The 24,401-nt window shown below is 39.9% G+C and overlaps 1 protein-coding gene across 1 annotated transcript in view; it reads right to left on the minus strand.

The window, feature by feature from the left end:
- CSMD1 (CUB and Sushi multiple domains 1) overlaps positions 1 to 24,401 on the minus strand; it is a 2,060,919-nt gene that overhangs the window by 245,069 nt on the left and 1,791,449 nt on the right. Inside the window, 4 exon segments of the mRNA XM_038396611.2 lie at positions 1,632 to 1,841; positions 11,471 to 11,587; positions 12,081 to 12,150; positions 22,453 to 22,571. Coding sequence (XP_038252539.2) covers positions 1,632 to 1,841; positions 11,471 to 11,587; positions 12,081 to 12,150; positions 22,453 to 22,571 — 516 coding nt within the window.

Consider the following 24,401-nt stretch of genomic DNA (forward strand, 5'->3'; position numbering starts at 1 on the left):
TGATAGGACTATAGCTTCAACCAAGGTACCATCCACGGGAGCCCTTTTCCAAGGATCACACAGCTCCACTGATTGGTTCAACCACACTACTTATGTCAAAAGGAGGCACAAGGAGTTTGTCTGAGCAAAATGGTGATTTCCTGTTGTGGCTGCACTGGACTCTGCTTGTGCCTGCCTCCTGCACCCAACCCCGTTCCTGAACCCTGCTCCACTCCTGGCTTCTGCTTCACTCCTGCCTTCACTCCTGTTCCCATGATGATCCTGCTCAGTGCTTGACCCTTCCATCTCCTCCAGTTCCTGCCCATTTGCCTTCCTTTTGACCATCAGTTACCAGTCCTGGCTCTGACCCCAGCCTCCAACTTCTGACCCTGATTCTGGCTTGACCCTTGTTTCTGGCATTTGGTATCTGACCTCAGCTCTGGCCCTCAGCTTTGATTCCTGGTTCTGACTCTGGCTTGACCCCTGGCTCTAGTAATTGACAGTTGACTCAGGTCCTATCCCTTGGTTTCATCCCCCAGCCTGGACACATGCTCCTCCCACTAGACCTGACTCCTGCTCTGACTACTAGGCCAGGCCACCTGCATAACAATAAGAGACCTTTTTAAAACTAGTATCAGATTTCAATTAAACCAGAACTCCCACCATAAATCCTAACCAGAGGGTGCTTTCTGTTCAAACACAAGCCTACAGTCAGCCGTTCTCTCTCATTGTTCTGCTCTTGGCCCTACAATAGTGATTAAGGCTCCCAGTATCACATTAAAGTTATAGATATGTGCACTAATTAGTAATGTTATTTATATTAATCAAAAAAACCCTTAGAGATGAGAAGAAACAAACATAAAGGAAGATAGATGAAACATTAAACAGTTCATATGCTCTATTTCATTAACTTAAACATTATACAAAGTCTAGGCCTTGATCCAGCAAAGATTTATGCATATACTTTATTGTTTGCACTTTGAAGAGGTGCACCGAAGTCAGTAGGACTACTCACAATACTTAAAGTTAAGCACATGTATAAATCTTTGTAGGGTCTTGGATGTACTTATACAAATCTGAATGTATTTGTTTTAGTTGCATTTCTTGGCATTTTGAGTTTCTGTTTCTTTTCACAAGAGTTTAGATTGCAAAATTCAACATGTTATACATATTTCTATTTTATAATATATACACACATACTTTCTAAACAATTATGACTAAATCCGGAAGTTCTTATTCAGTTTTGACTAGTCTTATTCAGGTAAAACTCCTATTGAAATGAGTACAAACCTAATAATGAGAACTTCTAAATTTGGCCAGCAGAGCAATAAAAGGAAGCAACATAATCCAGTAGATAAACCACTAGATGGGACTCGAGAGACCTGGGTTCTATTGTAAGCTCTATCAGTAACTTTGGACAAGTCACTTCACTCCTTCCTCAGTTTCCCCATCTGTAAAGCGGGGATACTGATTCATAACTTCCTTTGTAAAGTAATTTGAGGTCTATGCATGAAAAACACTCTATAACAGCTATACATTATCATAATTATTTTTAAAAAAACAAAAGAAAAATATTTTGAGGTCATTCCATAATAAGTAAGTTAGCATGCCTCTTATTCTCTATATGGTTCATTGGTTTAATTATTACTTACCTTGGTATGCAAGCTTAAATCCTTGTCGATTCTCTGAGTGATCACTATAAAAATGGATGAGTGTTTCGTGAGTTGTACTTAGCAAAGATTGTGGGAGTTCTGTTCCGCTAAACTGGCCTATCATAGAATTGGTGTGATAAGGCCCATTCTGAATTTCAAGAAAGTCATGATTAGCTTCAGTAGAGAAATTCATAAATTGAATATGTGCACCTGTATGAGAAAAGTAAACAGAATTATAAACTATGTTCATAATACATTTTTTCATGCTACAGTAAACAAATAAAGAAACTGACTTAATCAACAAATCAGTGCTGTACAGATTATACCGATGTTTTCAAATTTAGGTACCTCAATTTAGGCACCTAATTCCACATTTAGGCATCTAAACAAAAGTAGCCTGGTTTCAGAGAGTGCTATCTTCAGGGAGGGCTATAAGAGGTACAACTCTTTTGAAAATCAGGCCACTCTTATTTAGGTGACTAAATATGGATTTACATGACTAAATCAAAGCATCAACGCTTTTTGAGAGACAGAGAAATTAGATGGTTTAAGTCATTATCTATTATCTATCTATCTATCTGAAATTATCTATCTGAAATGACAAACTTTTTAGGACAGAAGAATACATATTTCTGAATTAGAGACGATTCAAATATGTCAATTCAGATCTGAAGACACATATATATTACTCATATCTGAAATCTGGAATTTAATCATGCTATTTATGATTGTCAATTTGACAAGTCAATGCAAACTGTTTTCTGTGTGAAACCATTACTGCCATAAAATTATACAAGATGAGACTGATAGCTAAAGAAATGAAATTACTATCAAAATTTAACTCAAATTGCACCACTTCCTGCTCCAAACTCCATGGGAATTTTCCCCCCAATTTGGAGATACAGTACTTTTAGTACTCAAAATCGCAAACTGTGCTTATTTTCTTTCAGAAATATTAACCCACCAATAGTCATCATGACTCATAGCCTATAAAACTTTATCTTGTATACAAATAGTTTTGCATATGGTGGTCAATTAATTGCAGTTAACTCAAGTGATTAAAAAATCTAGTTAATTTGTTTTTGGTTAAAGAGTCTTGATTAATTGCAATTTTAATTGCACTGTTAAACAATAATAAAATAACAATTTAAATTTATTATAAATATTTTGGATGTTTTTCTACATTTTCAAATATATTGATTTAAATTACAACACAGAACACAAAGTGTACAGTGCTCGCTTCATATTATTTTTGATTATAAACATTTGCACTATAATAAAAAAGAAACAAAAAAATAGTGTTTTTCAATTCACCTCATACAAGTACTGTAGTGCAATCTCTTTATTGTGAAAGTACAAGTTTAAATGCAGCATTATTTTTTTTAAATACTACTTTCAAAAACAAAAGAATGTAAAACTTTAGAGCCTACAAGTCACTCAGTCCTACTTCTTGTTCAGCCAATTGCTAAGACAAAAAAGTTTGTTTACATTTACAGGAGATAATGCTGCCCGCTTCTTCTTTACATTGTCACCTGAAAGTGGGAACAGGCATTCACATGGCACTGTTGTAGCCAGCTTTGTAAAGTATTTACCTGCCAGATATTCTATACATTCCTATGCTTCAACCAGCATTCCAGAGGACATGCTTCCATGCTGAATTTAAATTGGTAGTCTATTATTGTTTAACAGTGTGATTAAAACTGTGATTAATCACGACTATTTTTTAATCTCACAATTAATTGTGATTATTTTTTTAATTGTTTGACAGCGATTTAAATTTATCTTGTTGGATTTTCAACATTGTCTAATTGTTACAGGAAAAATACTGTCAATCTGTATAACAAATGAATAAAGCATCACATTTTGGGACACACTTGGATCTCAATCTTGCACTGAGCTTTGCGTAGGCCCTCTACTTGCACTTAGCTCAGTGAAGGACTGGGGTTTTATTCCTTTACAAGGCTGGCATAAATATCAGAGCAATGCAAAAGGAATTAAAAGGAATCCAATTCTGGGAACTAAACTCATTGAGAGAGTATTTATTTCAGAGAGAGTTGGATCAGGCCCTAAATGTCAAAGGGAGCCACCTGGCAGAATCCTTGTCCGTGACACTTATATTTACCAATTTAGACCACATAACCACCCTTCAGAATAACTTTTTATAGTGTTGATCAGAATTTTAAAATAATCTTTACCCACATATTTATACACCTGAAGTATTTATTCTTGTATTAAAGGAAATCCACCACTTTCTGAATTAAGGGCTCGCAATAGTATAATAATAGTTTACTCTACCATAGTTAGAATGTCAGTTCTAGAACCTTTTTGTCAGGGTCTTACAATATAATTTATCTGTGAAAATGTCCCTAAGATTCACTTGGCATAAGATATCTAAAACTGTGTGTGAATTATTTTTACATAGACTTGGGGAAGTGGGGGACAAATCCTGTGATTTTATTTTAAATTATTGATTTCCAAAATGCATATTGTACTAATTTAACTTAAAAAATAATATTTTGAAATAAAAATGTGACACTGGTGGACAGGTGCCAGCTCATGCTGAAACCCCAGGTCAATTCACTTGTGTATTCATATAGATCAAAGTAATTGTTAAATATATAAGAGTGTAGTTGGTGTTTAAACTTCATGAAAACTAATGAGACGTTAATTGCATTGTTTCCAATTATCTGTATCCTGTGATAATATTAACCTGAAGAGAACCTAGCATTAAAAGTTAGTAAGCTAATGCTCCCTGGACTCAATAAAAAGGGGTTATCCTATTAGATTCCATTCCAATATAGGCTACAATACTTATAAACAACTGGCTAGTAAAATTTGTTAGATTTCAGCTTTAAAATCTAACTGGCACTCCAGCAAATTCATAAAATTGAACCCCTTTCATGCTTACAAATTAAAGGCTGTAACATAACACAGAAGATTGCATAGCCAGTGTTCAGTCTGCCATTTTCTAATTTGAAAGTGCTTAATCCTGAACTTTGTATTTCTTAATTTTAAGGTTTACTGATGAGCACAACCTTAACTGTAGTTAAATTATAGTTTTTGATTGTGATTTTATTTAATTTTTTAAAGAAAGAACATCTTTTTTTATATGTGCTATTTAAATAATAAAGAACTTGTACATTTGTTGTCTTCAGTGTATATTTTATTGTCATTGTAAAGCTCCATATTTTACCACTCAGTGCCATGTTGACCAATATATTGAAAGTAGTAACATTAAACATTAAATTTGTATTGACACAAATCATTTTACTGCAACTTCTAAATAACTTTTTTTTAAAAGCTGTGTAACATAACACTGAATAAGGACCAAGGTCTGTATTTTCCAGCTTCTTTTTTTTAAAGATAAATACTCAGAAAATTATAATCCCCAATTTTTAAGAAGCAGATAAATTATATATATATATATATATATATATAAATTACACCTCCTTTTATATCTTATTTTCATGTAAGATTTTTTGAGGAAAGAAACATTTCCCATTTGAAAATAAACACTGAAAAAAACCACAGTATGAACCCAAAGGAGCACAGCAGGAACTAATGCAAACTCAGTCTCCTATCATGGCAGTTCCTCCTGTGAACCTTTTTTTACTAATGCTAGGGCAGTCTGAAGTAAATCAGTTACCAAAAGTTGCCATTGCCATGACAACCAAGGCAATAATGACTCCCCCCAAGTATGCAAATGAACTGGAGGAAGTGAATGATGAGTGGTTGATTTTATCTCTGATGTCAAAATGTTATTGATCAGGCAGCTGCAGGGGACAGCAAATGTGCATTGTAATAGATCACAGACTCACTGCTGCGATGCCTCCTACTGGTTGTCTTGGGAATTAGCTCTCCATCATATGGAGTGCCTCCTACTGGCCGGCGTCTCACCTGCCACTGGTCCCCATGTCCCTCCCGGATTCTGGTGCCCTTTACCTCAGGGCTCTGCCCCAGCAGTACCCCCATGCTCTGGGTCTCCCCTCCCAGGGGACCCCCAACCCTCTATGCCCACCTTGCCTCAGTGGCTACTGCCAGTTGTCATCTACCCCACTCTCACTGGGGCAAACTGCAATCTGTAAGGGCCACTCATCATCGGCAAGGGAGTTGGACCAGCTGCCTCTGCCTATCTCTGAGCTGCACCTCTGTAGCCCCAGTACCTCCTTTAGCCCTACCCAAGGCCTCAGCCTGGGGAGTTGTCAGGCTGGAGCACCCCAGCTCCTATTGACTTTCCCCAGCACTGCTCTGCACCCAGTACCCTGCTCCCAGGCAGCTAAGTCCTTCTCTCTCTCCACAGCTAGAGAGAGAGTCCATAGCTCCTGGCCTCCAGCGCTCTCATTAGGGCCACCTGAGCCCTGATTGAGCTGGTCACACCTGTGGACAGCTACTCAGTCAGCTTCTCCCAACTGTTCTCACTCCTCTTATTTCAGGCGCAGGGTAACTACCCCACTACATCCACTATAGACTATTTCAGTGGTGGGCAACTTGTGGGCCACAGGCCATATGCAGCCCATCAGGTTAATCTGAGTGTGGGCCGCAAGACATTTTGCTGACTTTGACCATCCTCAGACACGGACTCCCGCAGCTCCTAGTGGCTGCAGTTTTGCCACTCACAGAGATCTGTTACTCACAGGTGAGTGTCCTAACCACTGGGCTTGGGCTATTCTGATGTGGGGCTCTTTGTTGAGACTGTTCCACTGTGGATAATAAATTAAAAAAAAAAAGTCACTGAAGCAGGGAGCCTGGATCTCCTACCTCCTAGCTAAGTGCTGTAACCACCATGCTAAAGAATCATTCTCATATTTGCTTTCTCTCTCACCCAATATCTCTTTCATTATTTATCTAAAGTGGAGCAGCTTCAAAAGCAGAGACTGAGGGAACCCTACATCAGAATATGCCATTGCCCAGTGGTTACAACACTCAACTAAGAGATGGCACATCCTAGTTCAAACCCTTCTAACCTTCAGGTATGTGTTGGGGGGGAGGGAATTTGAACTGGAGGTCTCCCATGTCCCAGGTGATTACCATAACCACTGGATTTAAAGTTATGAGAGAGGTCCCTCTATTGCCCTGGCTGTTCTTTGTAAGCTCACTTATTGGGGTCCTATTGAGAAGAGAGGTCTGAGCATGTTTGTTGGATCAGGCCCTATGGACAAGTTAGAAGGAGGAATGCCTATCTTCCCCCTGTTCATGAATGGCTGCAGTGTTTAGATGTCTGGACATTTGGCACGGGGCTGCAGTGTGTTTGCTCAGAGGCAGAAATGTAGGTGACTAGGAAACCTTTACAATAAAAATTTAGGTACTAAGCAACTAGCATTTGGGGGCTGTTTTGTGAACTCCAGTGGGGCCTGATTGTGGCATTTAAGAACCTAGAGTGTCAATTAGGTATCTAGGTTCTTTTGCGAATCTACCCCGGGGGTGGGGGGTGGGAAGAATCAGGCTTTTCCCAGGTTTGCTACAAAAAACTAACTTTCAAAATACACTTTGGAGCTCATTCCATACACATATTAATTAGTGGCTGAAATTTGGTTCAAATTCCTCATGGCATGTTTACAAAAAACAGTTCTTTAAAAAGCTGAGAGACCATGGTACAGACTCCATAAAGCGGAAAATCTGATGCAATCTTAACTATGGTCTCACTACTGCAAGACCATAATATACTGTATTTCATTGCTGAATATTAACCAAATCAGTGAAAAGTAATGACAGAACACATCAAAGATTTCCAAGGTGAGAAAGCTTTCTATTAGATTATTTCTACTGATATTACAAATTATGTGTACACCTTTACTTTGGGAAAACAAACTAATAATTATTGCTAACAACAATCTACAAGAACTATTGAGCAGTTCTGACTCATTTTACCAAACAGCATTATAGCCCTTACAATCTCCTTTCCCACTACTGTATATTTGCTCACCATATAAAATATACGGTCCAATTTTAAAAGAAAGTTAGAGATAAGATTATTCTAGAAAGGGAACATGGTGAACCGGAAGCCAGAAAATAATTATTTCCCTATTTTTATGTTTAATTTTTTTTAAAAAGTGAATCCCAGCTGGATATTCAATTTTATTAATTTATTTTTCTAAGCCCACCGAAGACTTCAGTAGTAGTCTTCGCAATTTCCAAGAGTTACTACTGTGATCCTATTGGAACTGTGTAATTTAAGAGAAAAATGTCATGTGAAGTAGATGCTATAATAGGGAGACAGTTGAAACTTCTCAGTAAAAGTTACAAAAGATAAAGTAGAGTAGAGGAGCACATATATTGGTAATCATTGGGGCCAGTGACACAAGATGGCTGGGGTTCCTGAGGTTATGAGTTGCCGTTTGAAATCATTTCACTGAAGGATTCATTCCTACACACTAATAATATTCTTTATTGATAATTTTAGAGATTAAAATAATACAAATTTGATAATATAGCATTCTATAAAGTGATATAAATGTTCAGGGAAAGGCTTAGAAACTAAAGAGACTAACATATTTTGATTGAATTATAAATATTTTTGTTGAAGTATTTTTTCCAACTGGCTTTCTTTCAATATTGCTTGAGTCCCTGATATAAAAAGCTTTCTTCCTATATTGAAGAATATAATATATTTTCTTCTGAAACACTTCATTTTTCAGAAGATGCTTGACTTACAAATCAGTTTTTGTATGTCTGTAAGACTACTTATGTTAAAGTGTTTGCAGGATTGAGAGGCCATTGGAGACATTCCTGTCTTGTAAATTGTAAACTCGTTTGGGCAAGAATCTATGATTTTCTGTGTATTTGTAAAGTGCCTAGAACAGTGGAGCATGATATAAAGATTCTGATTAAAAATTTACCAGGTAATATATGAACATTTTTCTCAAGGGTTTAAGAACTGAATGGTTAAGAATGACTTTACAAACTGCTATGTAAATGGTGCAAAAGAAAATAGTCTTTATACTTTTATCCCAACAAAAAGGAAGTTTTAAAAAAGCATACAAAGCAAAGGGCAGGTCCTCAGCTAGTGCAAACTGCACCGCTCCTCTGAGATATGACCATTAATACCAGCCCAGGATCAGCCACTATTTTTGTTTTATGTGGATAAACTTTTAACAACATTCGTTAGAGCTCAGAATGATAGCAGGATATGTAATACTGAAATTGATTAACGTAACTAATCAGTTTAGCATAATATATCTGCTGTAAATAGTATATATTGTTACATAAAACCATGTTATGAAGGCAAACTGAAAGAGCAGAACATACATGAATTTCTATACAAGGGTATGGTGAATTTAATAGTGTGTTTTTAAAATTAGCACTGGTGTTGAATTTTCACTATGTGGCATCATGTTTCAGAGCATGAAACCTCATCTCCCTTTTATTTCTAATCATGATATAGGATATACTTTTATATGTGCTGTTATAAATCATTTATTATCCATGATCATCACCCCAACCTAATTATTATTTATTCGATGAGGCAGACACTAAAACAACATCTGTAATACACTAATGAACCCAAGAAGGCTGTAAACAAGTCTGTGGTTGCTATTTGAGGAATTTGATTTCAATTGCTTAGGACTTTTTCAACCTAATATGTGATTCCAGAACTTCATCCTTACTGTCCACTACATTCATGCAACTTATGCAACATTATTCATAAACATAAAAAATGAAGAAGTTATGTTGGTGGATTGGGAAAGGGCATTTTAAATAAAAGACCTCTAATTGAATTAGAAGCTACATTTTTTATTTAATTTGATGCATCACCATGCAGCAGATTTAAATTGCTTTGAATCCAGCTTCTGAGAAAGATTGAATTTACAGATAATACCAATCTAAGTTAACATTTGCTGTGGTCAATGATTTAATATAAATTGCAAACCATTTTCAATTGAAAAGACAGTGTATAATTATTTGCAGTGTTGTTGCACAGTTTTGTAAAGGGTATAAGAAATTCCAACTTGACAAGCCATCATTTATTTTGGAAGTAAGATTACTTGCATATAAATCTGAAATCTGCTGAAGAGTTTAAATTGTTTCTTTCCAAAATACCACACATCTGCCTCAACAGGTGGGGGAACCTGAGGGGCCTCACAGTGAAAGAGGACATCCTCAGCAGCAAGGAGGGAGATACTTGCTAAGGAACACCAGTTAGCTGCTCCCCAACCTTGGAGTCTCTAGCACCCACTGACCAGTTGTTGGGGAGAGGTACTGATTGGCCAGCATTTGATAGCTCCCAGGATTAACCTGAAGCAGGGGCGATGAGGAGTCTCTTTTGGCTCCCTTCCAGCAGCCCCACGCTGAACTGGGAATCCAGCCTGACAGATGCTGTGGGTCTAGCTGTTCACCACTTTGGGGGTCAGGAAGGATTTTTTTCTCCTATGAGCCAATTGACAGAGGACCAGGGAGTCTTCTGCCTTCCATGTAGCACCCTCAAGCAACAGTATATGTATGGAAGTGGTTGTTACTTAACTGAGGTACTTGGTTGAGCTGTTAATTTGTCATAACTTGCAGACAGTTTCCAGTGCAGTTAAAAGGATAAAATGAATGGCTCCCAGGGATTTGGTGGTGAGCCTTGGGCTCATAGGATAGGGTGAGACATTGTGGCCCTTGCGGGCTGAGGTCAGACTTTGTAGCCCACATAGGCCAAGGTCCTCATGCTGCTTCACCCTCTGTCTTCCTCGCAGTGGGGATGGTGGTTGTGGTAGTGTCACACCCCAACGTCCCCCCCTCAGGGGGTTCGCTGGAAAGGCAGATCAGCACTGCATGTTGCTAACACTGTTGGAAGCATCACAAAGCATTTTGGGGAGGGTCAAAGGTGTGAGTGGGGAGTGGAAGATTCCTTTTCAGGCTGTGAGAGGCCAAAAGGGGGAGGACGGAGAGAGCAGAGAACAAGTTAACTCAACACTTCGGCTAGCTCGGTTCAAAGATAAGACGCTGGCTCCAGTTCAAGGCCACAGCCCACAACCAATGCTCAGTGGCCTGCCAAGAAATATGGGGGGGAGGGATGGATTCCAACTCTGACCAGACGTGAGAAAAGAAGATTCAACTGCATAAATCTGCAGCGGCTGCAAAAACGAGCAAGACAGTGAAGGCCAACAAGGGGGAAAACAACTGATGTAGCGTCCCTAAAGCCAGGATGTTTTGGGAAAACCAAAGAAGCCACGAAAGGCCGGCTTGGACCGGTACAAAGAGCAAAGGGGGGGACAGAAGTCCCGGACCGAGATGCCCCCAAAGGACCCTAAGGTTTAAAACCATCCCGAGACCTGAAGCAAATTGGAGATTGGCAGCGGACCCTGGACGACCCGTGCACAGGACAAGAACTCCCCTCCTCTTCTTCTTACATTACACCCAGGCTTGGCCAGCCTTAGGTAGTGCGTGTGTGAGTATGAAAGTCGGTTAGGGCTTGGAGCACTAACGCTTTCTTCCTTCTTCTGAGTGATGTGGGGAACCCCCCCCCCCAGCACTCTCCACTGTTTTTTTTTTATTATTTTATTAATAAAGCTTTAAAATTTAGACACTTGGTATGTTCTGTCATCTCCTCTCCAAATGATCCTGCGGCCTCAGCCTGATCACCTGATGCCTCAGGGAGATTGGTAACAGAAATCTGTCACAGCTAGGACTCACAGGAAGCTCATGGGAGCCTACCCCAAGTTATGAGTTATATTGTTGAGCCTTGTAGTCACTGCACTGAAACCAATGAAATGTCTGATATAGGAGAATATGGATGATGGGTGGGTAGCACCCTTCCTGGTATTTAAGTTTTAATAAACGTTTTGGCCTGCTGCTTAAAATTCATACATGTGTCTGTCCTCATTTCACTGCTGTGTCCATATTAATGTATGTTTACTTACCATATCCAATAGGCAATAAGATCTTCCATGTGCAATCTAAGTTACTAGGGTAATTTCCAGGAAAACCTGGGCTCAGGATCACTCCACCCATATTTGTCAGTGTTCCACCACACTTAGCTATTAAGCAGAAAATTAAAGTCAGTTTCTGTTTTAATAATAATTAATACTAAAACTTTGAACTACATTACCCAACAACTATCTCCCCACACCCTCTTTAAACAGAACATGATTCCAAAGATCCAATATACAGAATAAACAAAAAAGTCATGTAGTGTAAGAAATGAGCGGAGGCAGCCTTTATGCTGGTCCCCTTATAGCTCCCACATTTATGTTACAAATAACTTTTAACATCAAGAACAGCTTTTGCTGATCTGATAAAGAAATTTAAAATCATACTCTGAGTAGGTATCCAGAAAAGGAATATATTTTAAGAGCAGATGTGGAAAATGAGAAAGAAGTTCTCACTAAATTGTGAAGAGCTAAAGAAATGAAGGAGGCATATCATTCACAGAGGAGAATAAACATGTCACTGCATGTCTCTTTCCAAAGCCAATAGTATCTTATGCCTGTGTTAGTCATAACAACATACTTATAAAATATGCATTCATACCAATGCAGAGGGGAGATGGATAGTTCCAACGGCGAACTGTTCCAGGCATACAAGAAATATGAGAACGGCCCTGTTTGGGGAAAAAAAAACAAAAAAAAACCCTAAATCAAAATGCACATATTCATTATGGGGACTTTTGTAGTACAAGGATTGTAACTGGTGTGTGTGTATGTGTGTGTGTGTGTGTGTGTGTGTATATATGCACGTACACACACCTCCCAGTTGGTGATTGAATGATTTTAAAAGGGAAACACTGAGGAGCTGATAATAAAAGTTGGAAAATTTTTCTCCACTAATTTTCCTAATTAAGGTGGGAAAAAAGCCTTCAGCAATAATTAGAATGCTTTTTAAATATGGGAAATAGTTCTTGATTCGCATACTAAGGAAAAATAAATATGATCAGAGGTGCTTCAATTTGAAATAGAAAATGATCAACATGATTAAGATAAGTTATTTCTGTTGTCCTAATTTGCCACACAGCATTATATTGTGAGTTAATGGTTTGTCCTGAACAAAGGGGAGCATGTTATTTTGGTATTCCTGGAGCAGAGAAGGAGATTGGGATTTTGCAGTGGTCTCTCCACTGCTCCATGCAGGTGTAAAATGTACTCGGTCTACACCTATTGTAGCACAAATGTAGCAGAATGTCCATCATGTGCTGTCAGCTGTGATATGGGTATCTCTCTCATATATCCTGGACAGGAGATCTTAACATAAATTTAATCAAAACCAATATGTTTTCATGAAACAGCAGCCCTACCAATAATATATTTAAAATTGTTAATTTACACTAAAATGCAAAGAAGTGAGAAATTAAGGTGGCAAACCACTTAGAATTATAGCTGTTTATTTCCACCAGAATTATTTTCCTGAAGTGACTCAGAACATTTATGCTCACACTTAAGTTGTTTTTCAAGTTTTCATCATCATTTTCAAAGAATGATCAAAAATATTTAAAAAGAAAATCTTTGATTCCAGATAAATGAGCCTCATCAGTGGTTGGGATGCCTCAAGTACTACACTGCAATACCACAGTTCTCAGCAGTAAACCAGGAAATCACAGAATCATGAAACTTCTGAATCAATAAATGAGAAAACCACTTCAATACTTGCTTTACTTCAAGCATATGAATAATCCTGTCCAAATTGAGAAAAACACTTATGCGTGTGCTTAACGGTGAGCATAAAGTTAATGTTGATATTTTAGTACTTTTCTGAATCAGGACCTAGAAGCCAGATTTTCAAAGGTATTTAGGTTTTTAAAATAGCAGATAGGTGCTAAAAGGATTTACAAAAGCACCTAAATCCCATTAACTTCAGTTGGATTTAGGCACCTATCCTGCTTAGATGCATTTGTAAAGTCCCACTAGGTACCTATCTTCATCTTTAGGCACCTAAATAACTTTATAAAGGTATACATTTAAGAACACAGAATGTAGACCATTCTTACAAAATGAGGGATTTTATCCTGGGAAAGCAGTGACTCTGAAAAAGATTTAGGAGTTGTGGTGGACAATCAGCTAAATGTGAGCTCCCAGTGTAACACTGTGGCCAAAAGAGCTATTGCAATCCTGGGGTGCATAAAGAGGGGAATTTTGAGTAGGTGTAGAGAGGTTAATTATTTTTCCTCTGCATTTGGCGGTGGTGAAAGCACTGCTGGAATACTGTGTCTAGTTCTGGAGCCCACAATTCAAAAAGGAAGTTGATAAATTTGAGAGGGTTCAGAGAAGAGCCAAGATAATGACTACTGGATTAGAAAACATGACTTGTAGGGATAGACTCAACAGCTCAATCTATTTAGTTTAATAAAAAGAAAGTTAAGGGTTGACTTGATCACAGTCTATAAGTATCTATATGGGGAACAACTCTTTAAAAATAGGCTCTTCGATCTAGCAGAGAAAAGTAAAACATTATCCAATGACTTGAAGTTGAAGATAGCAAAATTCAGATTGGAAAGGAGATACAGATTTTTAATGGTGAGAGTAATTAACTATTGCAATATTTTACCAAGGATTGTGATGGATTCTCCATCACTTGCAATTTTTAAATCAAGAGTGGATGTTTTTTCTAAAAGTTATGTTTTAGGAATTATTTTGGGGAAGTTCTATGGGTTGTGTCATATAGGAATCAGACGAGATGATCACAACGGTCAGTTTCAGCCTTCGAATCTATGAAATGTGGCCTTTGGTGCATAAAACAGACTGCCTGTCCCCAGACAACATCTCGAAATGAACAAAATTCGCTATTCATTCTGAGACATTACTGATTCTTACTCCACCAGTAGATTTGCAAAGGTAAACACAAAAAATACTGTACAGATTTTGTTAAAAGTGATGCATGAATAGTAAATTTATCTCATAATAATGAAACCAATAGAATAATCAGTTTTACTGATCAAGGGTTATAATCTTCTTTTGAATTTAGCATAAAACCCTGATGAGTTTAATGTTAATTCTCCTTACAGATCAACAGAAGGTTCTGGTTTAAATTATTAATTTTAGTTTAACCCTAAATGGAAATTTATATATCTATATTTTAAATAAAGACCATAACACAAAAGCAGGTAGAAAGTTTTTGGAATACTAGCTTAGGAGTTTCTCCTAAGTACTCAGGAACTCAGATATATTTCACCATTATTTTCTTAGTACACAGAAACCTTGATGTATGTAACTATTTGGTGTCTATGCATGTATATGTATGTGTGTGTACACACACAAACACACAGCCCTTTTTAAATAGCTTTAACATTTAATTTTGCCCAGCCCAGCACCTCTGAATAAGGAGAATAGAGGATACTATTCCTTTGCAAATGGCTCTATTCTAGAGTGGAGGTCATCCCAGTATGCCCCCTTTCTGTCAGTTGTGGCACCACATGTGAGCCCCTTCTCATTTCCCTTTAACTAGGTTATAAACAAGTCCAGACTGACCTTTTTTTAATCATAGGGCACACCCCTTCCAAGGGCATCACAAATGACAGCTATAAGAACAAACAGAAGCTCACTCAGATACACCCGAGGACATTTGTTGCCTTTGGCTTAGTCCAATTAACCATTTCTGGTTATTTCCTTCAGGAGATTTTTCTTTCCTGCACCAGAAAACAGTGTCTTGTCCAGGAACCTTTCTCAGTTCCTCCTCAGGAACCTTTTCAGTCCCTCCTTAAACAGGAATTTCCAGTTCTCCTCTTTGAAATTAGGCTGTATTAGTTAGTTCCACGCTTTCGCCTTACCCAGGAGTCTCCCCAGTTCTTCTTTCTGGAGCTAAATTGTGGATTACCCTGCTCTGGGGCCCTTTATGTTTTCCTTAATTAGTCTTCAGGCTGCTCAGCAGGCCAGCCTTTCCCTGCTGGTATCTCCTGGTGTCTGCTCTGCTTTGAGATGGGAGGCAGCCTTTATGCTAGTCCCTACACTTATCCTTGAGTCTGCTTCCTCTCTCCCAGTGTCTACCAGGCCCTTCGATGTATAATCAGACCTTTCAACCTCTTAAAGGGCTATGCTGTGTGATGATTAGGCCCCACTATTCTTAGGGGATAGACTGCCCAGTCACATATGGTGTTATAAATACTGCCAATGTTAGGGTGATCAGAGCGGATAGAGGAGGGCAGGCAAGAAGAAGGGGCATGACCACTAGTTTCCTCCGTTTATACTGGCCACCACAGCTGATCAGTGGTAACCAAGTCCAAGGATGGTGCAGAGGATGACCTCTGCTTCTTCAGGCATTGTATCTGACTGAGACGCAATGACTCCAGAAGCTGCCACAAGAGAAGGAAAACTCCACACTACCTCCTTTTGTAATGCAAAAACTGAAGCTTTAACTCAGCAGAAATGGGAAGGATCCTGAACTAAAACATGGCACTGAGAGTCAGGTGTGGCTTCTATAGTCATTTATCCTCTCTTTGTTCCATTTTACCCAAATGTATAAACAGTATAATATTTTCTAAAAGGGTGTTTTGCATTAATGGAACATGAGGGTTAATTAATTTATTAAAGGTTTCAAAGCATTTTGAGAGTCTCAGATGAAAAGTAACAAAGAAAGAATGTGCAAAGTATATGTTAAAGAACACTTTATGTGATTCACGTTCTTCAGTGAAATTTGCTATTTTGTTTACAAAAATATGAATTTCTCAGACTGCCTGGAGACTATACAGAGTAGGGAACTTTTTGTTTTTTAATTATTTTTCTAGTACTTTATTTGATTATACTGTAAACTCATTAGTTTTTGTTTGGATTGTTAAACATTTGGAAACAAACTAGAACTCATTGAAAAAATATGATGGGGGGGCAGGGAAATAGGCTTTTTCCAGTTTTCCTCAAAATTTCCCCCCTCCCCCAATATATATATTTTTCAAACCAAAACCCAGGTTTAAATTTAAAAATAAAAGGTTTTCAGTAAATATTTTTACTGAATAATTTTAGTTTTTTGGTTTTTCATTGAAAAAAAATTGAACATTTAATCAAAGATCCCATGAAAATATTTGCTTTTTCATCTAAAATATTTTAAAATCATTGAACTAGCTCTAGAACAAACCACTTCTGTAGAGCTCATCCTCAGCCCAACCCCACCACCACACACAATTCTGATTTCTGCGATGGATAAGTTTGTAACACGACTGAGAACTTACAACTATCTCTGCACTTAACAAGTACATTCAGGAAGCAATTATATGGCCTGTAAAAGCCCCTTTGAAGAATAAACAAAAGTTATATTCTCTCTGTTCCAAAGGTCCACTCCACAACACGATTCCACTGCTTTAAATTCCCCCTTCTTGGGCCACACATTCCCTTTCACTGTTTTAGAATTACTTCCCATATGCAACTGCAGGTAGTTGGTTTGAGCTCTGTTGCTTTTCTTCTAAAGCCTAATGAAAACCAAAGTAAACCTGACAGATGTGAATAATATGCCTGAAGAATTTGGGACAGATCTACAGTTGATTTAAATTGACATAGTTCCATTGGCTCCAGGGGAGCTACACTGATTAACACCTTTTAAAACTCTGGCCAATTATGCCTTTTAGAAGCTTTATTTTTTTAAGTGTTTTGATCTGGACCAAACTCAGGATAGCCTTCTAGGGGCACAAAGCTCTAAAGATATAGAGCAGGTTGCACAGAGGAGCCAAGAGGCCAGTGAAGAAGCTTGGCAACATGTGACCTCCAGAAGAGGTAAGCGGAATGTCCGGGTTCCAGTAACACAGACACAGGTAACTAACCGCTTTCATGTTCTCTCCACAGGTACCAATGCGGAGAGTGGACCAGATGATATGTCTGGGGGGAGAAAGCAGAAGGAGACTCCGCTGGTTGGGAGGCATGAGATGCGATGTCCTGAGGTTGGGGGTTCCACGACCACCACTCCCAAGAGGAGAAGGCGGGTGGTGGTGGTCGTGGAACTCTCTCCTCCGGGGGACTGAGTCATCTATCTGCCGCCCTGACCGGGAAAACCGAGAAGTCTGCTGCTTGCCAGGGGCTAAGATTCGTGATGTGACGGAGAGACTGCCGAGACTCATCAAGCCCTCGGATCGCTACCCCTTCCTGCTTCTCCACGTGGGCACCAATGATACTGCCAAGAATGACCTTGAGCGGATCACTGCGGACTACGTGGCTCTGGGAAGAAGGATAAAGGAGTTGGAGGCGCAAGTGGTGTTCTCGTCCATCCTCCCCGTGGAAGGAAAAGGCCTGGGTAGGGACCGTCGAATCGTGGAGGTCAACGAATGGCTACGCAGGTGGTGTCGGAGAGAAGGCTTTGGATTCTTTGACCATGGGATGGTGTTCCATGAAGGAGGAGTGCTGGGCAGAGATGGGCTCCATCTTACGAAGAGAGGGAAGAACATCTTTGCCAGCAGGCTGGCTAACCTAGTGAGGAGGGCTTTAAACTAGGTTCACCGGGGGAAGGAGACCAAAGCCCTGAGGTAAGTGGGAAAGCGGGATACCGGGAGGAAGCACAGGCAGGAATGTCTGTGAGGGGAGGGCTCCTGCCTCATACTGGGAATGAGGGGCGATCAACAGGTTATCTCAAGTGCTTATATACAAATGCACAAAGCCTTGGAAACAAGCAGGGAGAACTGGAGGTCCTGGTGATGTCAAGGAATTATGACGTGATTGGAATAACAGAGACTTGGTGGGATAACTCACATGACTGGAGTACAGTCATGGATGGTTATAAACTGTTCAGGAAGGACAGGCAGGGCAGAAAAGGTGGGGGAGTAGCACTGTATGTAAGGGAGCAGTATGACTGCTCAGAGCTCCGGTACGAAACTGTGGAAAAACCTGAGTGTCTCTGGATTAAGTTTAGAAGTGTGTGCAACAAGAGTGATGTCATGGTGGGAGTCTGCTATAGACCACCGGACCAGGGAGATGAGGTGGATGAGGCTTTCTTCCGGCAACTCACGGAAGCTACTAGATCGCATGCCCTGATTCTCATGGGTGACTTTAATTTTCCTGATATCTGCTGGGAGAGCAATACAGCGGTACATAGACAATCCAGGAAGTTTTTGGAAAGCGTAGGGGACAATTTCCTGGTGCAAGTGCTAGGGGAGCCAACTAGGGGGAGCGCTTTTCTTGACCTGCTGCTCACAAACCGGGTAGAATTAGTGGGGGAAGCAAAAGTGGATGGGAATCTGGGAGGCAGTGACCATGAGTTGGTTGAGTTCAGGATCCTGACGCAGGGAAGAAAGGTAAGCAGCAGGATACGGACCCTGGACTTCAGGAAAGCAGACTTTGACTCCCTCAGGGAACAGATGGCCAGGATCCCCTGGGGGACTAACATGAAAGGGAAGGGAGTCCAGGAGAGCTGGCTGTATTTCAAGGAATCCCTGTTGAGGTTACAGGGACAAACCATCCCGATGAGTCGAAAGAATAGTAAATATGGCAGGCAACCAGCTTGGCTTAATGGTGAAATCCTAGCGGATCTTAAACATAAAAAAGAAGCTTACAAGAAGTGGAAGGTTGGACATATGACCAGGGAAGAGTATAAAATATTGCTCGGGCATGTAGGAAAGATATCAGGAGGGCCAAATCGCACCTGGAGCTGCAGCTAGCAAGAGATGTCAAGAGTAACAAGAAGGGTTTCTTCAGGTATGTTGGCAACAAGAAGAAAGCCAAGGAAAGTGTGGGCCCCTTACTGAATGAGGGAGGCAAGCTAGTGACAGAGGATGTGGAAAAAGCTAATGTACTCAATGCTTTTTTTGCCTCTGTTTTCACTAACAAGGTCAGCTCCCAGACTGCTGTGCTGGGCATCACAAAATGGGGAAGAGATGGCCAGCCCTCTGTAGAGATAGAGGTGGTTAGGGACTATTTAGAAAAGCTGGACGTGCACAAGTCCATGGGGCCGGACGAATTGCATCCGAGAGTGCTGAGGGAATTGGCGGCTGTGATTGCAGAGCCCTTGGCCATTATCTTTGAAAACTCGTGGCGAACGGGGGAAGTCCCGGATGACTGGAAAAAGGCTAATGTAGTGCCCATCTTTAAAAAAGGGAAGAAGGAGGATCCTGGGAACTACAGGCCGGTCAGCCTCACCTCAGTCCCTGGAAAAATCATGGAGCAGGTCCTCAAAGAATCAATCCTGAAGCACTTAGAGGAGAGGAAAGTGATCAGGAACAGTCAGCATGGATTCACCAAGGGAAGGTCATGCCTGACTAATCTAATCGCCTTTTATGATGAGATTACTGGTTCTGTGGATGAAGGGAAAGCAGTGGATGTATTGTTTCTTGACTTTAGCAAAGCTTTTGACACGGTCTCCCACAGCATTCTTGTCAGCAAGTTAAGGAAGTATGGGCTGGATGAATGCACTATAAGGTGGGTAGAAAGCTGGCTAGATTGTCGGGCTCAACGGGTAGTGATCAATGGCTCCATGTCTAGTTGGCAGCCGGTGTCAAGTGGAGTGCCCCAGGGGTCGGTCCTGGGGCCCGTTTTGTTCAATATCTTCATAAATGATCTGGAGGATGGTGTGGATTGCACTCTCAGCAAATTTGCGGATGATACTAAACTGGGAGGAGTGGTAGATACGCTGGAGGGGTGGGATAGGATACAGAAGGACCTAGACAAATTGGAAGATTGGGCCAAAAGAAATCTAATGAGGTTCAATAAGGATAAGTGCAGGGTCCTGCACTTAGGATGGAAGAATCCAATGCACCGCTACAGACTAGGGACCGAATGGCTCGGCAGCAGTTCTGCGGAAAAGGACCTAGGGGTGACAGTGGACGAGAAGCTGGATATGAGTCAGCAGTGTGCCCTTGTTGCCAAGAAGGCCAATGGCATTTTGGGATGTATAAGTAGGGGCATAGCGAGCAGATCGAGGGACGTGATCGTTCCCCTCTATTCGACACTGGTGAGGCCTCATCTGGAGTACTGTGTCCAGTTTTGGGCCCCACACTACAAGAAGGATGTGGATAAATTGGAAAGAGTACAGCGAAGGGCAACAAAAATGATTAGGGGTCTAGAGCACATGACTTATGAGGAGAGGCTGAGGGAGCTGGGATTGTTTAGTCTGCAGAAGAGAAGAATGAGGGGGGATTTGATAGCTGCTTTCAACTACCTGAAAGGGGGTTTCAAAGAGGATGGCTCTAGACTGTTCTCAATGGTAGCAGATGACAGAACGAGGAGTAATGGTCTCAAGTTGCAATGGGGGAGGTTTAGATTGGATATTAGGAAAAACTTTTTCACTAAGAGGGTGGTGAAACACTGGAATGCGTTACCTAGGGAGGTGCTAGAATCTCCTTCCTTAGAGGTTTTTAAGGTCAGGCTTGACAAAGCCCTGGCTAGGATGATTTAACTGGGACTTGGTCCTGCTTTGAGCAGGGGGTTGGACTAGATGACCTTCTGGGGTCCCTTCCAACCCTGATATTCTATGATTCTATGATTCTATGATCCCTTATTCAGTTCAAGCAATTGGCCTAGCTGAGTTATAAGTCCATTGCTGGTATCTGCCTGAGAAAGACATGCTGAGATGCATAAAAATTTAAATGCTCTATTGGGGCAGAATCAGTACATTTTAATAGCAATTTCAACAGTTCTGAAAAGTATTCAGATCTTTCGTATAGGATTCTGCAGGAGAAGACTAAACAGCTATTATATGCTTCCTGGAAAGTGTCACAGTATATGAGTATATATATATACTCACAGTATATATATATATAACCTGACTCCAAAGTAAAGGTTGAGTTGAGTTCTGAATTTATATGGAAATAAAACAGGTCAAAAATAAATGTGTACCTAGGGGAGAATATACCATGGTATTGTAAAGGAACTTCTGATTATGAAATCCCAGGTCACCATAACAGGACAACTGCAACTGAGCAAACCAAGGCCACAAACTGGGAGAAAGGACTGAATTAACCACAACAGACTTTTTTCAGCCTTAGAGAGAGGGATATAAATAGATTATTCATGCTTAGGTTTCACATAACTCATTTCCTAATGAATACAGCTCTTAATTATGAATATGTAATTGTATTTCCCTAATACTATATTTATTGATCTGAATTTGTTTGCCTTACTGAGCAAAATAGGAAACCAGAAGAGTAACTACACATTAGGATCCATTAAGACAAGGAAAGAAACTTTAGTTTGGGATTCACATGTAACTGTCACAGGCAAATGGCTGGCTCGTTACAAAAGCAGCTTTGCCTCTTCTGGTATTGACACCTCATCAATTAATGGGAGTGGACTACATCCACCCTGATCGAATTTGCCCTGTCAACACTGGTTCTCCACTTGTGACGTAACTCCCTTCTCTTTATGTGTCAGTATATAATGACTGCACCTTTTTTCAGAGTAGCAGCCGTGTTAGTCTGTATTCGCCAAAAGAAAAGGAGTACTTGTGGCACCTTAGAGACTAATATCACTGAGATTTGTACTATATATTCCCATCAATGTGCCTCAAATTTCACTTAGAGCACTGTTTCCCAAACTTGGGACGCCACCTGTGGCATGTGCCAAGGGACGTATTGGCTGCCACTTCCCGCAGCCCCCATCGGCCGGGCACAGAAAACCGCGGCCAGTGGGAGCCGCGATTAGCAGGATCTGCGGACGCGGCAGGTAAATAAATTGGCCAGGCCCGCCAGGGTCTTTCCCTGCATAAGTGGCGTCCCAAGTTTGGGAAACACTGACTTAGAGGAACCACTTCTAGAAGTGAGAGAATGCATTTCAGTCTCCAAATCCTTTTAATCATCTATCTCTCTGTTAACACTGCCAGTCTGATGACAAATTTATTCACTGGAGAACAAATTTTAGCTATTGCTGTGTTTATCTATCCATCTTGAATAGTTTCTAGCTACTAGCTGGTGAGGATTCATTACTCTTAGACAACAGTCTTTAGTTAAAATCCAAAATTTTGTATTACAATCCATAACACACTATGTTTTGAAGAAAAAGAAAATGAGTACCTGTAATGTGTATCCTGGCTCACATTGAAAAGACAAAACATCATTCACCATATATCTATCTCCTGTTTTGATGCCATTGCTAGGAAGTATTGGTTCTGGACAAGCAGCAAGGCCTACAGCTGAAAAATATAAATACAAAGATTGAAAAGGTATGGGTAAGTAAATGAAAACTCTTCTCTATTCTGTTTATGAGTTCTTCACAGTGTATTTCAGAAAACAGACAGTTACAAATTAGTTAAAAATCACATTTCATTTATTTAATATTAAACTTAATTGTGCTTAAAATGTTCAATCTATCATTAAAGTGCTCAGAATTTTCACACAAAATCCAAATGGCAATATTTATATGCAAAGATTCTAATGTGTACCACAGGAACATTTTTTGCTATGGGATTATTAAACATACTCTTTAACTAAAGGTTATCAATTAGTTTAAATCATAAGCTATCCTGTCCTGTCTTTGGAGACTTCCTTCAATCCTTCTGCTTTCTGGAAAGGAAAAAAAAAAAACAGTACTGGTCAAGCAACACGGTCTACCTCAGATGAGATGAAGATCTAAAAAAAATCTCAGACTAACAAATAACTAGTGTTCATCACTAGGAGGTCATCAGTCAACAAGGACTAGTTACACTGCAGTTCTCTACTAAAGCTGAAAGAGAGACTGAAAGGAATTGATGAAATCTGAGGACTCCAGATGACATCAAAATTGCTCCACCACAATCTGGTTGATAATCTTCACCAGTAAAGGATGCTTAGAGTTAGAATAATAATCAGCAGATCAGTAACCCTAAAAGATGCAGAGGACATGTCTAAATCGCCATTCATTTGAGAGAAAATATTGCTCTTCCTCTGGGAAACGAAGAATCTAAAATAATAGGCCCAGTATCTCCCAACTTGATTTCACTAACCATAAGGGCATGTGTCTGATGACATAATGAAGCTCCCTCAGCACATTTAGAACCTCAATTCTGTTTGTTCCTTTCATACACAAATCTGTTACCAAGAAACGATTAAGAGTCAACTGCATTGGCTACCTAAGCAAAGTAGATTTAAAACAAACAAGCAAAACCAATACCTTTTCATAGGAAGTAAAACGCGACTTCCCACATAGAGGCAGTGTGGAGCACTTGGAATAGCTCAGCAAAGCTTAAGATTTAATGGAAGCTGTAGGGAGTATAAAGAAACAATTCCTCTTTGCCTTTCAAAGCCAGTCTTGTGTGCTGACAATGAGCCATCAAATCCTATAATTACAGGAGTGGAAGGGATCTCTATCTAGTTCAGTGCCCTCCACTCATAGCAGGACTAAGAATTATCTAGACCATTCCTGATAGGTGTTTGTCTAACCTGCTCTGAAAAATCTCCAATGATGGAGATTCCACAACCTCCTAGGCAATTTATTCCAGTGCTTAACTACCTGACAATTAGGAAGCTTTTCCTAATGTCCAACTTAAACTGTCCTTGCTGCAATTTAAGCCCCACATCGTTCCCTGTTTTATCCTCAGAGGTTAACGAGAACAATTTTTCTTCCTCCTTGTAACAATCTATCTTGCACTTGAAAACTATTATGTCCCCTCTTAGTCTTCTCTTTTTCCAGACTAAACAAATTCAGTTTTTTCAATCTTCCCTCATAGGTCATGTTTTCTAAACCTTTAATCATTTTTGTTGCTCTTCTCTGGACTCTCTCCAATCTGCCCACACCTTTCCTGAAATGTGGCGGCCACAACTGGACACAATAGTCCAGTTTAGGCCTAATCAGGGTGTAGTAGAGCAAAAGAATTACTTCTCATGTTTTGCTTACAACACTCCTGCTAATACATCCCAGAATGATGTCTGTTTTTTTTCAACAGTTTTACATTGTTCACTCATATTTAGCTTCTGATCCATTATGGACCCCAGATTTCTTTCCACAATAGTTCTGAGTAGACAGTCATTTCCACTTTTGTATGTTT

The sequence above is a fragment of the Dermochelys coriacea genome, chromosome 3, assembly GCF_009764565.3.
Source record: "Dermochelys coriacea isolate rDerCor1 chromosome 3, rDerCor1.pri.v4, whole genome shotgun sequence".
In the NCBI taxonomy this organism is placed as follows: Eukaryota; Metazoa; Chordata; order Testudines; family Dermochelyidae; genus Dermochelys; species Dermochelys coriacea.